General features: G+C 34.6%; 5 protein-coding genes across 8 annotated transcripts; 2 read left to right on the top strand and 3 right to left on the bottom strand.

Moving 5' to 3' along the window:
• Positions 1-4,805: 4,805 nt before the first annotated feature.
• On the bottom strand, positions 4,806-5,240 carry LOC146918926 (uncharacterized). The gene has a single exon (XM_085710563.1). It carries the CDS (start codon positions 5,238-5,240, stop codon positions 4,806-4,808), a length of 435 nt encoding a protein of 144 aa, XP_085566689.1.
• Positions 5,241-6,588: 1,348 nt separating this feature from the next.
• On the bottom strand, positions 6,589-10,990 carry LOC146918925 (cysteine synthase-like). 4 transcript variants are annotated; one of them, XM_085712148.1, is made up of 11 exons: positions 10,538-10,990; positions 10,297-10,358; positions 10,091-10,200; positions 9,893-9,950; positions 9,492-9,755; positions 9,282-9,419; positions 9,110-9,161; positions 8,555-8,634; positions 7,968-8,027; positions 7,702-7,782; positions 6,589-6,826 (listed from the first exon to the last, which is right to left on the bottom strand). In XM_085712148.1, the coding sequence occupies exons 2-11, from the start codon at positions 10,336-10,338 to the stop codon at positions 6,734-6,736; spliced, it is 978 nt and encodes a 325-aa protein (XP_085568274.1). In that variant the 5' UTR covers positions 10,339-10,358; positions 10,538-10,990; the 3' UTR covers positions 6,589-6,733. The 4 variants fall into 4 exon arrangements, with proteins under 4 accessions (XP_085568274.1, XP_085568273.1, XP_085568275.1 ...); XM_085712147.1 differs by having other exon boundaries at positions 10,689-10,990; XM_085712149.1 differs by having other exon boundaries at positions 10,744-10,990.
• Positions 10,991-12,098: 1,108 nt separating this feature from the next.
• FDC1 (2Fe-2S ferredoxin-like superfamily protein) lies at positions 12,099-12,752 on the top strand. The gene has a single exon (XM_085712153.1). It carries the CDS (start codon positions 12,099-12,101, stop codon positions 12,552-12,554), a length of 456 nt encoding a protein of 151 aa, XP_085568279.1. The 3' UTR covers positions 12,555-12,752.
• Positions 12,715-14,439, bottom strand: LOC146918923 (Ribosomal L18p/L5e family protein). Its single transcript, XM_085712145.1, has one exon. The coding sequence runs from the start codon at positions 14,437-14,439 to the stop codon at positions 13,363-13,365; it is 1,077 nt and encodes a 358-aa protein (XP_085568271.1). The 3' UTR covers positions 12,715-13,362.
• A 929-nt stretch (positions 14,440-15,368) lies between these two features.
• LOC146918922 (uncharacterized) lies at positions 15,369-21,667 on the top strand. The gene is made up of 9 exons (XM_085712150.1): positions 15,369-15,524; positions 15,813-15,910; positions 15,993-16,101; positions 16,445-16,522; positions 20,150-20,303; positions 20,402-20,575; positions 20,885-20,950; positions 21,032-21,146; positions 21,291-21,667. The coding sequence occupies exons 1-8, from the start codon at positions 15,394-15,396 to the stop codon at positions 21,140-21,142; spliced, it is 921 nt and encodes a 306-aa protein (XP_085568276.1). The 5' UTR covers positions 15,369-15,393; the 3' UTR covers positions 21,143-21,146; positions 21,291-21,667.
• The last annotated feature ends 267 nt before the right edge of the window (positions 21,668-21,934 follow it).

Below are 21,934 nucleotides of genomic sequence, written 5' to 3'. Positions count from 1 at the left end.
AGTCTACGGTCACTATTTAAAACCTGTGGTGTGGTTGTGTGTATTAGGTAACAAAACTATTTGGTAACAATGTTTTTTTTTGTGGTGATGCTTGTGGTGGTTTTGGGTGGTGCTGCGCGTGGTGGCTAGTGTTGCTTTTAGGCGAGGGATAATGGTGATTTTTGTGGTGGTCAATGGTAGTTTTGGTGACGGTGGTGTTAATGGTGTTGATTTTTGTGGTGGTTTTTGGTGATGGTACAAGGATTTTTGGTTGGCTTTTGCGGTTGTTTATGAGGTGTGTTTTGGGTGAAGGTGCTTAGGAGAGCTAATGGTGGTGTTTGGGGTTTTTTTTCCTGACTGTATTTCAAAGGTTGTTGGTTGTGGTAGAGGTTTTTAAGTTGGTGTTCAGCGGTTGTGTGCGAGCAGCGAAATGTGGGTGATAGAAGTTGTTTTTGTGGCAGTTGTGACGATGCTTAAGGATTTTGTTTATGTTGTTTCGTTGATTGTGGTGTTAGCTTTTTTTGGTGTTTCTTTTTATTGATTTCGGAGATAGCCCTTTGTTATGAGGCGTTTCCTATAGGTTTTTGGATTTTTTTTGATTTTCACTGGTGTGTGGCTTTTCCATTGGGGGCTTCCCATCATCATTTGTTTGTTGCTACTATAAGACTCCTAGCCTAGCACTCCTTGTGCTGGTTAAGATTCATTGCTATCTTAATAAATTCCATTTTAGTTTTTTCAAAAAAAAAACAATGTTTTTTTTTCATCACAAAAAAAAAAACTATTGTTTTTAATTTAAAAAACAATAAACATATGTTAAAGTTATAGTTTTGAATGTATGAAAACCTTGGATGTGGAGACCCTTTAATGAATTTTTGTCCATGTTAACTCCATGCCCATGAGTCTCTTGAAAGTTCATCTTCCCTCATATAACACTATGAAAGATTCAATTACTAAAATTTAGAATTTCTTTAACATGAAACGAATTAAATATGAATTTTTGAAAACGATAAAAGTTAAAGATAAAAGTAATAAAATCTGGATATATAAATTAAATTTTGCGATAATTTTTTGCGGAGGAACTTTTAGTAATGTTCTTAACACGTCTACAAAAAATTGTTAAAAAAGTTAAGAGTTTAAGCATAAATTAAACAAATTTGAATTAAACCGGGACTAATACTGAGTGCATAGTATTTTTGTAAGGACTAAAACAACTATTAAAATTAAGTAAGGACTAAAATTAAAATGCCTCAATTTTATAGGGACTAAAAACATATTTAACCCAACAAAAAAAGTCAGATGTGGCATCCACGTGTGCTTCACCGTTTGCTCAGTCAGCAACAATTAACAGCGAGGACCTATTTTGCTAACGGAAAAAACGTTGGGGACCAAAAATTTAATAAAATTTAAGTATGTACTAATGTTGGAAACGCGCCTATTTATAGGGACCTAAAACATAATTAACCCTTATTTTTTATTGTTGTTACTCATTATTTGTCATTTTTATTTTTATTGTTGTTACTCATTATGCTTTCACACCCTCGTGAACATTAATAGAATATATAATGAGTTTTTTTTTCCTTCTGTCACATTCTTAAACATATTATAGTGTTTCTTATTCTCTTGAATATATCCATTCGTTCTTGATGTTATTTCTGAGAGGGACATCACAGACCAAGTGAATTAGATGGATTAATTCCTTATTCTCGCTTTGAGGATCCAAAATGAATATAATTTTCTTGAAAATTGTTGTTCACGCACATTTGATAAGACTGAAAAACACATGTAAAAGACGAAAATACTCCTCGGCAGTTAACTGCCGAAGAAGTAAACCGGCTGCAGTTAACTGCCGAGGAAACTTCTGCAGTTAACTACCGAGGAAAACTTCGGCAGTTAACTACCGAGGAACTTAAAGAAAATACTCCTCGGCAGTTAACTGCCGAAGAATTAAACCGGCTGCAGTTAACTGCCGAGGAAACTTCTGCAGTTAACTACCGAGGAAAACTTCGGCAGTTAACTACCGAGGAACTTAAAACTTGAAATTAAATAAGGAAATACACCTAAGTTTTCCCTTAATTAAATTTAATTCTCAATAAGGAAATATTTGTAATTATTTGTAATTAATTTGATTGATGTCTATCATTATTTAGCGGTTTGACTAACCTTTTTTGGTGGTGTCCGGGATTCGAACCCCGGACCTTTGCATATATTATGCATTGTCCTTACCAACTGAGTTAAGCTCAAGGGGACTATAGGTTTGACTAACCTATTATTACTTTATAATATTTCAGATATTATTCATCTCTTTTTCAAATAACTATATGGGAAATTATAAATGGTACTCAAATTCGTCGAAGAAAATAGACGAATTAGCGGAAGCTGAATTTTTTTTTTATTGAGGGAGGAAGCTGAATATTTTTATCCTATAAACATTTTCAACTTCTAGCTAGCAGCATAAATTCAATCATCTTTTAACCAATCTTGTCACTAGCTCACACATTTTCTTCAATTAATTTTTCAAAACATATGTTTATATAACCCAATGAAATTGCTTTCAAAATATTCTTTTCTTCATAATATTGTTGACTCCATCGTTAGGGTACTACCATGAGGCAAGAACACTATTAAGAATATTAAGAATATATATTGGTCAAGATTAAGAATATTTTTTTATTAGGGTGTTCTATTTTTATTTGTTTATATTAATCTACATTTTTATTCAGAAAATATAAGGGAAAGCCTAGAGTTTTGCACTTCGTAAAAATTTGTAGCAGTTTGTTTCGCAAATTATATTTTCGTCGACAAATTTGTCATACCATTCATAATTTCCTATATAATTATTTGAAAAAGGGATGAATAATATCTTAAATATTATAAAGTAATAATAGGTTAGTCAAACCTATAAATAATGATAGACATCAATGAAATTAATTACAAATAATTATAAATATTTCCTTATTAAAGAATTAAATTTAATTAAGGGAAAACTTAGGTGTATTTCCTTATTTAATTTCAAGTTTTAAGTTCCTCGGTAGTTAACTGTCGAAGTTTTCCTCGGTAGTTAACTGCAGAAGTTTCCTCGGCAGATAACTGCTGAGGGGTATTTTCGTGTTTTACATGTGTTTTTCAGCCTTATCAAATGTGCGAACAACAATTTTCAATTTTCTTTGCAACAAGTTCGGTTACTATCTATCCCATTCAACTACTCAGTTATTTTGATTAATAAAGTTCCGTGTAACTTTCTTGTGCTTTATTACTGTTCTTTTCTAAAAACTAATAATTTTATTTTTCAACCTTTGAAATAAACCGATCATAAGTTACACTCAGATGCAAAATAAATGTTGATCGGGTTGTATCCTCCGATAGATTTTGTTGAGTATTACTTTTCCCACTATGCTGCCTTCTCGCGTGCCCTGCAAAAATTTCTATAATACCCCTAGTCCATATTTTGTTTTCCGAACCAGATTGTTAGAGTTTCCGGAACATAAAATCTGGACGCATACGATATGAAATTTTGTGTTTTTCTTTGATGTCAAGGGTCTCTGTTGACAGTTATACGACCCCCGCAAAAGCTGCAATTCAATTGCAGGGGTCGTATGCGCGATCAACAATGACCATGACACGACAAACACTCTTAAAAGCTACCTAAAATACTAAAAAAAATTGAAGAAAATGTAAGAAATTAGGTGAAGAAGAATGAAGGAAAATGTTGAAGATCCAAGCCTTTTTATAGCCTTAAATAAGTCATAGGTCTTAATTATAGTCAAATAAAACGTGTTCCACATTCAAACTCCACTAACCGGCCTAACCTTTGGTGAAACGTCACTGACCAAAATGTTACTGAGGGATTCCGGATTTTATAATCCGGAATTCATGAAGTTTTTCCGGATTATACAGTCCAAACTGCACCAGACCCTTTATTTGGATGGTTTTCGTTGCGAATGCCTTGGAAAAAAAAATATAACAAAGGTACATAACATAAATAGAAGCAACATAAGACAAATAAACAGTTAAAAAAAACCATAATAACAGAAATGATAAATCTTTTGGGAAGGTGTTCGAAGAGGAGCTTTTGAACTCGATCCTACCGGCCTGCCAACTGACATGTTACGATCGGCAGGCCGACATTATCGAGTTCATAAGAACCAGTTCTTTGGAGTTATATTTGCAACATAATGAAGAAAGGCAAGGTGTTTCAAGAGGGTTTCTTTGAGTTAGATCATGCTGCCTTGCCAAATGACATATTTATCTGGCAGGCAGCAAGATCTAACTCATAGAAACCTCTTGATATTTTTGAGTTATCTATCTATCAAGGAGGCATCAAGGAGTATCTCTATATTTTTGACAGCATGCTGAGGGTCTTCATCATGCCGCTATATAGAGATCTATATATTTAAAACAACATGAGAAAGATCCTCAGCTTAATGACAAAAATTTGCATGATTTTCTTTGGTGTGTTTGTGTGTTTTGCTGGTATTGAAGCTGAAAACCGGAGAGGATGTATTTATAGAGGTACTTGGATGTTGTGGACCACATAAACTCTTGGTGCAATGTGGTCCATACAAAAGAATCCTATGCTGAGGTATTCCGGATTTCGTTTTCCGGAACACACTTACGCCCTAGGTGAATCCGAATTTCATAATCCGAAAAGCATATCTTTGGTTATTTTATCGATTAGAGGAACATTTTTGACGTAAATTAAAACATAATGAAAGTTTAAATAATATATATTATTCAAAACATAATGCGACAACTTAATTCAACAACACATAACTAACACACAATTAAAACAACATAAAACACGCGATTAATTAAAACATAGCACATTATCACGGATCATCTAAACTAACTTCTTCCTCCTCTGGTCCCTCCAGCAGAGCCCTGATCTCTTCGTAGTTCCTGGGCCGGTGCAAACTTTTTAGAATTTGTTCAGCAGATCTAACCAACGAAGCATCCAACTCGATCAGTCCTCTAGTATTATGCTGACCAAAGACAAAGAACATGGTTCTCACGTTGTCGTCGTTTGTGAGTTTCATCCGGCTGAAGCAAAGAGATCCGGCTGAGTCGGACAACGGACATCGATATTCAACACCGACCACCCTCCTCGTGTCTCTGCGGTTGAGTTGACGGTTGATTTGATCTAGTTCATCCTTTAGCCCGGAGAGGGTGACATCGTTGCGAATCCTAAATAGATGGGGTGATGTTCCACCGTTGTAGTAGACTGCTGCTAGCTTGATGTTCGGATCAAAGCCAGAGAATTCCATGATTTTTTTTTCTGGTGTAGTTTACTCGTAATGAAAACAGGGACCCCTATTTATAGAGGTATTTGGGGCGTTGTGGACCACAAAAATTGTCGGTGCAATATGGGCCACACAACAGAATCCAATCTGAAGCAATCCGAATTCTAAAATCCGAACCAACTCTCACCATACACAAAATCTCAAGTTTCCCTTTGGTACACCCCATTATCGTATTTTTCCGGAATACGTAATCCGGAATCCATGTGTAATCCGGATTATATGTTCCGGACTGCACCAGAAGTTTTGGCCGGTGGTCTGCACCACAAAGAAAACGTTTTCAAATGTTGGTCAAGTCAAAAAACGCGTTTTTACACGTTTTTTGACTGCATTAATGGCTTTCACACCCATTTTTTTACCCTCCCTCCCTATAAATATGCTCATTTCCTCACAATTTCTCACACCCTCTTCTTTCTCCTCTTCTCCTCTTCTACAACGACGTGTTTACATCGTTGGCCTTTCATAGAAAGAGACCTCTTTGGAAATCCATTGGGGGTCGTATGATCTGTCAATAGGGAGGTCAGTCTGGGTGTGAGGTTGGTCTGCCTGGGCGTAAGTATGACCATCATGGTCTCTTGCTCCCTAGAGGCCCCTGTGCCCCCTCTGTCTCCCCTCCAACAGTGAAGCTACTGCTATGTCCTATCAGCAGGAGCCACTGGTATAGCTTACCCGCTCCCTTAGAAATAGTTTTAGATTCTTATGTAACAAGATTAGAAATAGTTTTCGGTTCTTATGTAAAAAGTTTAAAAAGTTTCAACATTATTGTAATGTATTATTCAAATATCAATAAAATGAATAGTTTTTATCTGTCTTTTTATTTCTGTTTTATATGTTTATTTGCATTTATTTTACGAATTTCAAAGCTTGAAATTGAAAAAGTTCTGGAAAAAGACCATTCCGAAATCTATAATCCGGAAAATCTGAAAAACATTAACAATTCATTCCGGAAAACGAATTCCGGACCAGGGGTAAAAAGGAAAAAAATAGGGCGCGCGAGGAAAGCCATAGTGGGAAAAGTAATACTCGATTTTGTTCAATTGGTAGTTATGATCCAATAAATCTGAGATACTTTTGAGCAAGTTAAGGGACCTGTAGAGCGATTACCTTATAGTTTTCCTTTGACCGCCATATGAAAAACAATATTTGAAAAAGAAAAGAAAAAAAAAAACCTTTGGCTTTTAGGGGATTACGTCCTGAGAATTCAGGGTTTGGTCAGAAGCTAAGTAAAATCTAGCTAAGATTTGTTCCAGTTAGACCTCGAACTTAGATTCTTCCCGAACCATTCATTCTTAACTTTTAAGAAAAACAGCACATATACTCTCAAATGCCATATTTATTCCAACCAACTTTTCTACAGTAAGTTTTATTACAGAAAACAGCTAAGTTTTATTTGAGTCAATATCCATGAAAATTCTCAAGAAAAAACAGAAGTGAAGCAAATTAAAGCCTTAAACAATGATTCAGGGCTCGAAAGTCATGGTTTCAGCCTCCCGTCTCACTGACTCAAATAGCACAGAGGATAGGTACCTCTCGCCAAAGCTTGGAAAAACGACCTGCACCATGTCAAAATGGAACATTAACTCAACATGAGCACCATAATCTTGTATAACGAAACATCGGCGTTAAAGAATCATGCAAGTAAAGTGAATAAACAAAAAAAATAAATTATATTAGCCAGTTCTTAAGCTACAGGACCATATTTCAGATTAACATTCCATTAGCGGGTTCTTAAGGTACATAACCATACCACCTGCAGCATTTCTTTATTGAATTCGAACTTTCGGTGGTTAGATAGAGATTCCACACATTTACAAAGTCAAGAGCTTGAAGTTGTTGGATCAAGGCTGTAATTTTATGTTTTGGTAGATCAATTTAAAAACAAACACGAAATTTGAGCTGCTTGATCTTAATCCAACAGCTCCAAGCTGCCGACTATGTGGAATCTCAGGCGGTAGGACATCCGAATTCATTGATGGCATGACTAGTAACAACCAATCATATCTAAATGTAATAGTGGATATGCTTATTGTTTTCTTAAATAAAAAAAATAAAGAAAAAGCATTAGTTTTTCGCAATCCTTAATTTTTAATCTTCATATCAAAAAGGTTTTTCACATCCGTAATTTCATGTTGTCATCATTGTGGTCTAAGAGATCACTATCTCTTTAGTATTTTTTAACGGCACCAGCTCTTTAGTTAATTTTTTTTTAATAGGCAAATGTTAGTAGATAGAAATGTTAGTTTCCGGGGATGAAACCTGGGACCTCCTCCAAAATCCTTGAACGTCCCTTAGCTCACCAAGCTACCTACGTGGGACTAGCTCTTCATTGAACCGTATGCTTAACGATTATGTTACCAATTTTGTCGTTTTATGGAACATGACATTTCTAAATACTTCAACTAAAAGTTTAGGGATATAATCAGCTTACAACAATAAGCTTCCCAGAATTTTCTGGCCTTTTGGCTATCTTAATTGCAGCGGCAGCTGCAGCTCCAGAAGATATTCCCACCTACAAAAATATCAAAGTAAAGATGTTTGGTAAACTACAAAACTGGAAAAAAGAAATGTAGGATCAGTTCATTATTGCCCCTCAGATCACATTACCAACCAATTACAAAAAAAGTTCGACAAAGTAGATATTAAGGGCAACAACATGCTGACTCTTAGCTGTTTCTACATAGGTTTAGAACTTACAAATAGGCCTTCTTTAAGAGCAAGAAGCTTTGCGGTTTCTATTGCTTCATCACTTGATATCTGCCAAATTACACATTTATGGTTAAATGAAACATTAAATGTTGAAAACTTTTGCAAAATGATGAGATATTCAGTATCCTTCTAATACAACACATCAATTACAATTTTATTTTCGGACTTTAAACTTCTATTAGACTAATTCAAAAGTGCTTTTAAGAGCAAGGAGCAAACTGGAACTTTGCTCCTACTCGAAACTTTCCTAGGGAAGAGGATAAGCATAGTGCTTTACCTCAAGTTTATATCACAATTTAAATGAAAGGGTTCTCAAACTGGAAATGGCCAATAAGTGGCAAAATACTACTTCAACCAAGTCAAGGTAAACAATGTATCAATAATTATCAAAACAGCATCAACAATTAGATGCAAAAACTATGGACATGTGAAATCTTCCCACCTTATCAAACTGTAGACAACATTTTCCAACAAATTTTAAAAATCAATGTCATACATCACTATTTTTTTAAGGATGGCTACACACATAACCTCTTGAATAATGCAAAGATTATCCACAAGTTGTTTAAGCTTACTTGAACGACTTCATCAATAAGATTAACTTCTAAGACACCAGGGACAAAGCCAGCACCAATCCCTTGAATCTTGTGAGGACCTGAACATTCACAGCAGCAAAGGATCGGTGATTAGTCAAAGGATCAGTTAGGTCAACCGATCATGAAATGGTGTCGAGAAAAATTTACAAGGAAAAAACAATGAATACTGTATTCTAAAAAAAACAAGTGAGAATCTTCTTTCAATATTTGGACAGGCAGGATAAAACCCAACACAGTCTTTCCAGCTTATAGCTTTTTCTATGGTAAAATGATGAAGAAACTTATCAATCCATGACCCAATTTCAGAGAAGTGCATATTTTTAAATAACAAAAAGTTAAACCCAAGAAGTGCATATTTTTTTTTTTTTGTAACTTTAAATAGTAACTCCTAAAGTTTTTTAGGTCTTCCTCTGCCCCTTTAATCGGATCCTCTTCCATTTTATCCTTAAATAACATCAACTTGTAATGCAAGAATTTTGTGAATCATATGCAAATTTGAAAAACCACATTAATACATAAAAGTTTATAACTCACCAGGTTTTCCCCCTGAGAGCACTGGACTCTCCACTGGTTCCACACCAATCAGCTACATAAAGAGAAATGATGTTGAGAACATATAAAAGAGAATGACACATGTATAGTGTAGATAAGTTCATTTTTTGATTAAATCTTGTCCCAAACATATACTTAGGAAGATAAAACTAACCTTTATATTGGAATTTTGCTCTTTAAGATATTTCCCAGCACCGGTTATGGTACCACCAGTACCTATCCCAGAAACAAATGCGTCAATTTTCCCATCCGTGCCTTTCCATATCTCTGGACCGGTGGTTTCATAATGTACCTACAATGGTAACAATATATATTGATCAAAGTGTCAGGAATCCATTGCCATAGAACAAATGAGTTTATATACCTTAGGATTGGCAGGGTTTTCAAATTGTTGAAGTATGTAGGCATTGGGTGTCTTAGCCAACAGCTCTTCAGCTTTTTGAACAGCTCCTTTCATTCCCTTTGCAGGGTCTGTCAAAACCAATTCAGCTCCAAAAGCTAATAGAATGATTCTTCTTTCAAGACTCATTGAAGCAGGCATCGTAATTATGAGCTTGTATCCCTTGGCTGCTGCCATGAAGGCTAATCCAATGCCAGTGTTACCACTTGTTGGTTCAATGAGGACACTCTTCAGTTAAATATGAAACCCACATGCAAAACAAATATTAATGGTCAGCTATGAGATAAACTAAATTACTACCACAACATTTCATAGAATGCACATTTACTAGATTCACTTTTCTTTGATTATAAAGTTATACCAACCTGTCCAGGTGTGATAAGCCCCTTCTCTTCTGCATCAGCAATCATACTGTAGCCAATCCTGCATGTCAAATATATAACATAAGTCCAACCAAACAAGCACATAATCACGAAAACCAATCTCAAACACAATTCTAGTTCTAGCAAAAAAATGTATAAAAATCCAAAATCAATACTCATAACGATGAACAAATTAGTTACCTGTCTTTTACACTAGAGCATGGCTCCATCAATTCCAGTTTTGCAGCAACTCGGGCAACACAGCCATCTGCAAGTCTATTTAGATACACTAATGGGGTTTTGCCAATCAACTACACAGCACAAATATCAGACAAGAATACGTTAAGGGCAAATCTGAGCTAAAAAATAGCGATCGGAAAATCCGCATCAAGGAACACAAAACTTACTTCTGTAACATCTTTAGCAATTCCAGACCTTTCGACCGCCATGTTATCAGCTCGCTCACTAACTGCGAAAAAACGGACAGACAAGAAGAAAATCTATAAGCATAACAATCAAAAGGTAAAATCTCCCAACACAACCAAAGGAATTAGAAAAACAAAAAAGCCACTCTTTTTTCTTGGCAAATGAAAAAAATAGTATTGAAAATTCAATCAAATTCAGCTAATAAGAAATGCGATATATCACCTAAATCAAAACGAATAAACAAAGAGATGATCAGAAAAAGGAGAAAATATATAACTTATTATATGAGTGCCTAAATTAAATCAAATATATAAGGATTAGTATTTGTTATGATATTAATTTAATGAAGAATTATGATAATAAATAATAATACTGTGTGGGTGGGGGATGAATTATGATCAGTCGTCTCGTCGTAGATGATAACACACCGTTTAAGCAGTGGAAAAGGTGGTGTGTGTGTGTGTGTGAAATGAGGAACTTAACAGCTAATGATAATTAGTGGCAAATAAAACCTAATTAAATTGATTAATAGTAACAGTAATGTATTGGAAACTAAGAAGAAAAAGTAAAAGAAAAGAAAAGAAAAGAAGAATGACCTTGTATTGGCGTTGTGTTGAGAAATGATGATGAACCCGAGATAAGCAGACGTGATGAGGACAAACAACTGCGTACTACAGACGGCTACCAACAATTATACACCTATATATATATATATATATATATATATATATATATATATATATTACTCCATCCGTTTCAAAATGAATGTCGCTTTAGCCAAAAAAAATTGTTTCAAAATGAATGTCACTTTCGGTTTTCAATGCAATAATAACTTTTTCTTATCAATTGCACCCTTCAATTAATACTATATTACACTACTTCCAAAGTATTATTTTTTCTTTAATGAAAAACAAACCAATAGTTGATTACGATAATTTAGTAAAATTGCCATGACATTTGACTACTTTATTCCATTCCTTGATCTGTGTGCAATTGACTAAAGCGACACTCATTTTGAAAGGAAGGGAGTATTAAAATAGAAATGGATGTAATAAATAACATGAGTATTTTTTTTAAACAAAAAAAAACATGAGTTTTTTTTTTCTTTTCAAATCGATCTTTTTAAACCATAGAATATTTACACGGTTAACCAATTTCGTTAAAAGTGTTTACCTATCGTTCACCATTAAGGTCGTAGGTCCAAAATAACTTATGACATAAAACATGTTTACTTACTCACATTTCCTTCTTCTTATTTATGAACCGTACTTTTGAGAACGGTGAATTTGTACATATCAGCTTAACATTAAACGTCCACAAAATATTTTTTAACTGAGTTTGATGAAAATAAAATCATGATGCAGATATTTTTCTATCAAAAAAACCATAAAAAGCAAACTTGTTATAAATGTATAATCTAAACGACGGCAAATGATATTTGACCTACAAAATAATATCATGGTCTAATTTTATAACATTTCGAACTCCGACATGAAAAAATATTTTTTTAAGAAAAATAAAATTTCTTAATTTTCATCTTAAAAAAAACTATCCAATAAATTGCATATTTCGAGTAATTTTTCCATATCCTATGTATTTCAATTTTCACTATTTACTCTCTCTCTCTCTCTTCTACTAGGCTCTAACTAAATTGTCAGGTGTGTACAAAAGAGTAAATTGCCACAAGCCCTCCCACCAATCCATAACCACAAGTCTTATCCTTTCAACCACATCTCAGAAACATTTCTTTCACATTTGGTCCTGGAACACCAAGCACAAAAACATGGCAACCCTTCAATTTACACCCTTAACTCTCTTCAGACAGAAGAAGCACCCCACAACTAAGCTCCCCTATCCTTCTCAGCTCAACACAAGACCACGCCTTGGTTCAGGTTCACACCCATCACTCACTTTCACTGTGAAGTCTTCTTATAAAGTGGTGATTGAGCATGAGGGCAAGACTACACAGCTTGAAGTTGAACCTGATGAAACCATATTATCAAAGGCATTGGACTCTGGTTTGTCCGTGCCTCATGACTGTAAGCTTGGAGTTTGCATGACTTGTCCTGCTCGTCTTATCAGTGGCACAGTTGATCAGAGTGATGGTATGCTCAGTGATGATGTTGTAGAGCGTGGCTATGCACTCTTGTGTGCCTCTTACCCTCGTTCTGATTGTCATATTAAGGTTATAGCAGAGGATGAGCTACTCTCAATGCAGTTAGCTACAGCCAATGACTAATTTAGCTTTCAGTTTTGAATGTAATTGTCAAAAATCAATGGAATTGAGTCTTTTTTTTTTTTTTTTTGCTTGTTTCTTATGATAATTCATATTGTCTCTCTGTTCTGTTAAGTTACTTTCATTTATGTAGATTTTTATTGATGTATGATGAAATAGAACATTTGACTCAAATCAGAATAGATATCATAGCTTAATTTACTAGATGTGTGGATACTTGTTTAGTCATTAGTCATTACATATAATACAACTTCATTTAGTAAATACTAAACCTTATTCAGATATTACCAGCAATGGCACAGTATTATAAACTACATTCTGAACCTCGATGGACAAACCAAACTTTGCTAAATTGTCTGGAACATGATTAGCAACTCTAAGACACAAGAAAACTGAACAGTATTAATTGAACTTAGCTAAGGCTTTAATTCTAGACACCAAAACAAAACAAGAGTGAGTATGGGGGCAACTCCCTTCCAGCAAGTTAACAGAAACTTTGCAATCAGTCTGCAAAATCAAGTTGGAGTAGCCTTGGTCTCTAGCAATCTTCAATCCCCAAAAAATTCCCCCGAACCAGCTTGAATCACAGAGCATAAATTCACTTTTGCTGCAAAAGCCTAACAGAAAGTACCACTTGAGTCGCGCGACCAATCCTGCCACGGGCAGCATTGTTTCATGTTATATGCTGCAAAATGAGCTGAATGACAAGTTCAGATCCCCTTCAACGTGCGTAAAAATGGAAAGGTTCATTCCCACACATATATCATCATATAACCACAGACAATATGCAATTGAGCAAGCATAACCCTAGCTAGGTAAAACGTGAGCTGAAAGACTTCTTCTTCTGTCGTTGTTTAATCTTTAACTTCACATTAATGCCACTATCAATGATGGAATTAAGAACAATTTGAAGCTTCCCTTCCACCCTTTCTCCTTTCCTTGGAGTATAAATAATATCATGAATATCATCAGCCAATGCTCTCTGAGCCAGAATTTTCCCCACAGCAGCACAAGTGGTTTTATTCTTGGTAGAAGTCAGGTCAAACTTGAGATCCTTGGAAATGGAATGTGCCACAACAACCACCTTGCTGGTTACCCTATGAACAATGCAGGCACGAACAGAGGCTTTCGATATATAAATGTCCAAGCAAAATGGTTCATGATAAGGCCCTGTAAGCTGGTTAAAAGTGGGAACCCTCTGTTTCTTGTTCACAGAAGACGAATCATTGATTTCGTCCATCCGTGGTATAACACTTTTACTATTTCTTCCAAATTCATCAACTTTGGGAAGCTTCTGATCCTTGGAAGTCACTTTTGGTGTTGTTTTATCTTTAGCTTTAGCTTTAGCTTTGTTGGTTACCTCAGTCTTGTCGTTTTTTTTCTTGGAAGATTTCTTCTTGTGAAATTCTAAATTATACTCTTCAAACTCCATGGAACTGCGTTCAAGCTTATAGAACAGATTACCACGAACTCTCAGATTGTCTATCTCTTCAAAATCAAGTTCATCCTCAACATCGGAGGAACAAGCATCAAGGGGTTCATCGATGACACGCTGGCCACAAGAACTACTAGCTCCTGCTGTAGCCAAATCCCCTCCTCGCCAAGCTTGTGCCACCACAGACGAGACCCCCCAAGCATCGCGGTCCACAAGCTCGATGTCAAAGCCACTTGCAGGGTGATTGGAGTTGGAGAAAAATGGTGAAAGATGAAGGCTACTACTAGGATTATATTCAGGTGGTGGCTCGGCTAGAGAGCTCACTGCAGCAACACCATCCTTGTCGGGAACGGTGGTAAGGGACTTGAAGCATAGATTAAATGCACTCAGCTTCAAGAGGATACGTTGATTGTATACAGAAGTGCCTTTTCTTGTAAACACGGACAACATCATGATCACAATTATGAAAAAGAAGCAGTTATTATGAGTAAAAAAAAGCAGAAGATGCTCAGGTTTCAGTGATAATTAGTTTTGGCAGACTAAAATGTGAACAATGTTCACAGGAGCAAAACATCGAACAGTTGGCGTGCACTCAGTCACTGGACATAATTGGAGACCTGGCAGTTTGGTTGAATCCACAAAATTGAAACTGATAGATTTAACGCGACCTGAATTTTCTTTGGTGTGTATGTGTGGGTACTGTAATAATGGAATGGAAATTGAAATGGCTGGGGCTGGGACTGGGTTTTTGTTTTGTAATTTTGTTCCTTTAATTTGTGTTACTTGTGTATTGGTGTGCGTTAGTTTTGGTGATATTCTGTTTCGTATGTGACTAGACTAAATGATAGAAGAAAATTGTTCTTATGATATCTTCGGGAACCGGCGATAGAAAATTATACGTATTTAAGTTTATCCTGTAGTTGTTTTATGAAATTTTACATTGAAATAACATTATATGTTTGGTAATATTATATTATTAATAATTGTGGCATCCTTTTTAATACACATTTTATAAACTCTTATGTCAAGTTTCTTTAAAAACAAGTTAATAAAGTTGTTCATGCTCGCTAGTGTCCAATTTTTATTGATTCTCTGACATGTATCCAATTCATTAGTATGAATGAAATTTTAATAAACATTTTTTGTAAAACAAGACGTGAGCCATTCTTCTTCTTGTGTATAATATATGGAGTATTATATTGACTTGATCTTGATGTAGTATTTTTTTTTTATTAAGAAAAGACCTTAGGTTAGGTGGTATTCTTAATCTCTCTATTAAAAAAAGACCTAAGGTATTATTCTTTATTTAAAAATTTGGTGTGGACCAAATATATCAAAATGATAGATAGAATATATACAAGTAAAATTGCATAGGTGTTGATGCCAAGTGATACAACAACTTTTGAGATGGATGAGGGTAAGCTAGGAACAATTCTGATAACAAACGATGATGGTATCGATGCTCCTGGTTTGAGAGCTTTGGTTGAATCCCTGGTCAACACCAATCTTTTTAATGTCTTAGTCTGTGCTCCTGATTGGTAAGTAAACCAGGTTCCGTGGTGATCAAATTCATATAGTCAAACACATCTATAACCGTTTGATTGAGATTAAAGAATTTAAATGTAAACTCTATATGATCTTGATCCAACGGTCATTGATGTGAATTCTTTCATGTTTGGTACATACTTTGAACCTGTTTCAAAAATTGTTGCAAGACTTAAATATCCCTTTATATTAGTTTAAAATACACGTTAACAATTTATTATATGACATGTAGACGGTCACATAATTCGATTTTGATCATTTTAATATGCATTTGTATGCAGCGAGAAATCAGCCGTTAGCCATTGTGTGACATGGCTTCACCCTGTTGCTGTCAAACAAGTTAACATTCATGGAACCGTTGCTTCCTTTGCGGTTTCTGGTTAGTTGGTTACTCTCTTTCTTCCATTTCCATTTTCATAAGCTCAAGCTCAAGTCGCAGCGACTATTTTTCTTCTTTGCAGGTACTCCGGCTGATTGCACTTCTCTCGGAATTTCCAGAGCACTATTTCCTACAACACCTGATCTGGTAGTCAGTGGCATAAATAAGGGTAGCAACTGCGGCTATCACATGTATGTATCACAATTTTCCTCCTCATGTCCCCGCCTTTTTTAGACTTTAAGCAGTGTTTAGAAGAGCTTATTAGAACTTTTATAAATGATTTTGCATTTCATAGCAAATGGTGTAACTTGTAACTTTGTAAGCATACCTGTTGAAAATTTTTCTATTGATTTCAAATGACAAAAAAGTATCATCCTAAGCTATGAACAGATGACGATGATTCCATTTCCTTGAAATTTGAAATGACCCTCTTATGATTTACTGAATATTTCTTTTTGTTAAAGTTATTTCGGCAGTTATTATCATAGAAATTATTCTTCCATAGTTGTTTTGTTCTGTCTAATTCCCTTTCAGTGTTTACTCAGGCACTGTAGCTGGAGCTCGAGAGGCCTTCTTTAATGATATCCCTTCAATCTCCATTTCATATGACTGGTATATTTTCAACATGCTTCTGTGGCAATATTGCTCGAAAGTCTTGAATATTTGTTCTGAATTGAATTTTGAAACCAATTTTTTAGCTTATAATTGTAACTGATAACGGAATGAATGTCTCGAGAATTATGGTTTACTTGCTTTATGTTGGAACTTGTGTTGGGGGTCTGCTGCAATAACTTGACCAAGAAGATGATGAAGATGACTATGATGAAGTGTGCACATAAATTCCAAAGATTTGTTGTATATATTGATTGTTGGGAAGATGCTGCTGTACTTGAAACCTGAAAAGATTAATGGTTATGCATGCAAACTCAAAGCGTATGGGGTTGCCATACTAACCTTTAGGTTCGATTCGCCCCCACCAATAACTGTATATTGGATGCAATAAGGAATGACCGGCGAATCCCCTTCAGGATACTATGAGTTCCTTGACGTGTATTGCACAACCACACCAAGCGTATCTCCTAACAGTATTTTACAGATTTATGGTTCCAGCAATTCACTCATGCATTAGAGAATTGATGGATGATTTAGAGTAAGAGAATGATGGAGAATTATGTTGTTGTTCTTTTTTTGTGTGTCCAACTAATGCCCAAATGCCAAGCATTTATAGTGCATTATATGACCCTTCATATGAGAGAAAACACCCCTTTGATTTGAAACAATGTTATGGTTCATTAAACATCCCTTTGTCAAAGGTTATAATCATATACACTTGAATCAATGCAAAGGTTCATTAAGCACCCTTTTGCCAAAGGTTATAATCATATACATTTGAATCAATGCAAATGTTCATTAAGCATCTCTTTGCGAAAAGTTCCAATGTATATGAATGATTCCCATGAAGAGTTACAACTTTTGATTTAAAGTGATTCCATTATTTTGGAAATCACCAACAATCCCCCACCATTTTCAAAATACTAAATCACATAAATCCGGAAATTCCATGCCTTCAGATAATGGTATCTCGCGATTTGAACCATTACTTAGTAAGTTAAGTTTTCGCTCATTCCCAAATAGTATGGTAGGCAAGCTTTGAACCAACTATTCATTAGAACAAGTGTGCATAACTTACACATAGAATCTCGGTACCATTGATAAAGAGACTTGTAAGATGACACATTAAGAAGGCCTTGTGTCATATATCCCTTTTCATGAGAATTTAAGAGCAAACCCTTGAACTCCGTGAAGCGGCCAAACTTCATTCTCACATAGGTAGACTATATCGAAAATGCCCCATAAGTATGCATTCCAGCAAATATATGCTATATGTCCATTAAGAGGAAAACCTCATCCTACCCTTTTTCTTCTTATGGTCCAAGTACTTTTTCCCCTTGGGATGTATCTATTGTCAAGTACTTCAATTACTCTAATAGTGTACTTTCACCATTGAACCCAAGACTTGATGCTACTCAAGTGTGGGTTGAGTTTCCACCATTGGTAATCAATTAGATTTGGGTTTGTACCACATCCCTAATAATGTCTTCAATGTATTCAACATCATTTCCAAAGACATCATTCCTTGTCAATCATTTCGTCAAATAATTGCAAGATTTTCTTTTAACTTTTATAAACTTTGAATATTCAATTCTTCACATAGATTTTGTATTCTCATAGCTATGTCTATGGATCAACTTATATACTCTTGATAGTATTCACCAACTATCATCAAACCATGACACGCTTTTGTCAATTGAGTATATTGTAATAATGCACAAACTTTTATGTCATTACACCTTTGCTATAACAATATTTAACATGCATTTCAATTTGAACTTCAACTTTTCTTTTATATCTAGCCAAGATATATCATACATTGAATGCATTAAACATACATAGCAAAATAAAACTTGATCATAAAAGAATGTCATAACCAAACTTCATAAAATGGGATTAAACATGCAAGTTATACACTCCACATAAAATTAAATATAACACAAACATTTTGATTTTAGTTATCATATAACTAATACATATATCATAAATTCATTGTGTTAAATTCAAGTTTATGTTTTAATATGTTCAATACTAAATTTCAATAAATAATGACATAAAAGAATAAACAATGAACCAAAATCATTAATATTTTCTATGACTTTCTTCCATGAACATATATCAACTTACAATAATTCAAAACATACCCAAATTATTTTAATATCATGATAAACAAGAAATTAACCATTACTTTTCATATTATCATGTACATATAATATCAACACAATATTAATGATAATAATTTCTTACACAAAGTAAATAATATCATTAATGCAACCACTTGATATTTTGACAATTTATCTACACTACTTTCATAAATAAAATAGTGTTTAAACATTCTTAACATATTACTATACTCATCAAAATTCATATACTTGAACAATTTCTAAATCATGTATATATATGTCACCACATGTTAAATCTAACATATTCATATTTACTTAGATACTATACACATGCATTTAGAACACTAAATATTTCATAATAGATAATCACTTATATGCACATTATCTCATGTTCAAATTCACATCAAACAGATTTCAAACGATAAATTTCATACATATCAAAATTTATCATGCATATATTATCTACAACCACATGTAAATTTAACATAAACACATCACATATGAAATATTTATCCATAAATTTCCACGACATATATTCATAAATGGAATTTGTTTACCGTTCACCGTAGTCATGGATGAAAATGTAAGCTTTCATCTCTCCCAAAAATTGCAGCCTTTAATCACAAGTAAATCATAAATCGAACCTAAAGATTGTTGGAACTTGTGTTGGGGGTCTGCTGCAATAACTTGACCATGAATATGATGAAGATGACTATGATGAAGTGTGCACATAAATTCCAAAGATTTGTTGTATATATTGATTGTTGGGAAGATGCTGCTGTACTTGAAACCTGAAAAGATTAATGGTTATGCATGCAAACTCAAAGCGTATGGGGTTGCCATACTAACCTTTAGGTTCGATTCGCCCCCACCAATAACTGTATATTGGATGCAATAAGGAATGACCGGCGAATCCCCTTCAGGATACTATGAGTTCCTTGACGTGTATTGCACAACCACACCAAGCGTATCTCCTAACAGTATTTTACAGATTTATGGTTCCAGCAATTCACTCATGCATTAGAGAATTGATGGATGATTTAGAGTAAGAGAATGATGGAGAATTATGTTGTTTTTTTTTTTGTGTGTCCAACTAATGCCCAAATGCCAAGCATTTATAGTGCATTATATGACCCTTCATATGAGAGAAAACACCCCTTTGATTTGAAACAATGTTATGGTTCATTAAACATCCCTTTGTCAAAGGTTATAATCATATACACTTGAATCAATGCAAAGGTTCATTAAGCACCATTTTGCCAAAGGTTATAATCATATACATTTGAATCAATGCAAATGTTCATTAAGCATCTCTTTGCGAAAAGTTCCAATGTATATGAATGATTCCCATGAAGAGTTACAACTTTTGATTTAAAGTGATTCCATTATTTTGGAAATCACCAACACTTTATAAGTTATTCTAGTAATCTTTGATCTATATCCTTCTATAACAATAGCTTCTTATTACTATTATTGACCATTTAAAGGCTATTTGTATGTCCAGGGTTAAAGGAAAGAGTAATCCACACGACTTTGCTCTTGCTGCACAAGCTTGCATTCCAATCATAAGCACCATACTGGTTGATATAAAGAATCAAAGCTACCCTGGGAAATGTTTTTTGAATATAGACGTGCCAAACGATGTTGCTAACCATAAGGTATATTGTAATAAGTTTTGCAATTTATGTTTAGCTTGTGATTTGTCATGCAATCTTTTATAACTAATTTATTGGTTGTCGTCTGTGCATGGAAAAAGGGTTACAAGCTAACAAGGCAGGGTAAAAGTATCTTTAAGATTGGATGGAGGCAAGTCACCTCTCGGACAGAAGGACCAATAATGTCATCGGATATGACCAATACTGATACTGATACACCTAAAAATTATGGCACGTCATCTACATCACCTGAACATCTTTTATTTGCGAGAGAGGTAGGTTCAATTCCTTTTTCCTTTTTTTTACTTAAAATCTTAATATTTCATTTGTATGTAGCATATTATCTAATACCTTCAGATGAACTCCACCCTTTTTTATAGTTCTACATAGCTTTATATTGTACTTGAATATGTTGTGATAGACTGAGGAGAGTGTAAGTATTCAGTTTTATCGACTTCTGAAGTTGATGCCAAGTTCTCTGGAAGACTAAACAATCCTAAACTACTTGGATGGACATTTCCTAATCCTCCTCGCCTCCTCTTTCCCTAATGAATAATGATGTAATAATCTCTTAACTTTTGTAGGTAAAAGGTTCTGTACATGTACTTGATCATGACGATCCGGATTACACATTCTTGAAGGCGGGCTATGTGAGTGTTTGCGCGTGCGTGTGCACTTAATTTAAATGAATAAACACATGCTGAACAGTTTCTTTATTTTTCTTTTTGAAGATTACTGTTACTCCTCTTGCTGGTCTCTCTCGTGCGGATGTAGATTGTCAGACCTATTTTGAGGAATGGCTACAAAGTGTCCCCAAACCCCTCTCGTCGGAAGCTTTATAGTTCTGTAAGATATATCATGTATCTGTATTTTATATGATATCTTCGATTGCAATATATTCCTAGCACTAGTTGAATTTGCATATTAGCATCCATGCTAGTCGAGAATCTAGATTTCTTTTTGCTAAAGTTGTTAAATAAATTTTTTCAGATCCCAAGCACTAGCAGCAGTCTGCTTACTCCTCCGCTATGCAAGCCATCACTCCATTATTATCTTGGGGCAATAAAGACATTTCAACAGTTTGTTATATGATGATTAAATGAGAAAACCTATTTTCTGTAAGCTCATAAGCAATGCAAACAACACATCACTCATTTTTATATCGATGTTATATAGGCTTTGTTCACGCGGATTGCTTAGCTTGTGTTTGACCTCTCATTATTAGTTACTATATGAGGAAATGCCACAGTATGTTATTATGTGTTTGACAGTTATGTATGAATAGGAGGGGATTAGGCTCTTTCTTAATGTATTGGTGTGAGGTTGTTTTTGTAAATGCATTGCCTCCGAAGATCCGGTTTGCAGAAGGATAAGTCCCCATAACTCTGTTTTCTTCTATATTATACTCATTAGATACCAGTTCTAGTTCTAGTACTCGTATCAGAGCACTTTTCTTGGATTTGTAGTGCACCATGCCAGAGATGAGACAAAGCAGTCATAGAATCAAATTTAATCTCGATATGCGTAAAACCACGATCCTTTAACACTTGCAACCAATAGCCCAAAGTTCAGCCATAGTGATACGTTGATACAATACGGGGTACGTTGATATGTGGATTTTTTTAAATTTAGAA

The sequence above is a fragment of the Medicago sativa genome, chromosome 5, assembly GCF_051527215.1.
Source record: "Medicago sativa cultivar Bolivia chromosome 5, Bolivia_mono, whole genome shotgun sequence".
NCBI lineage: Eukaryota > Viridiplantae > Streptophyta > Magnoliopsida > Fabales > Fabaceae > Medicago > Medicago sativa.
This window is presented reverse-complemented; position numbering and strand designations above follow the sequence as displayed.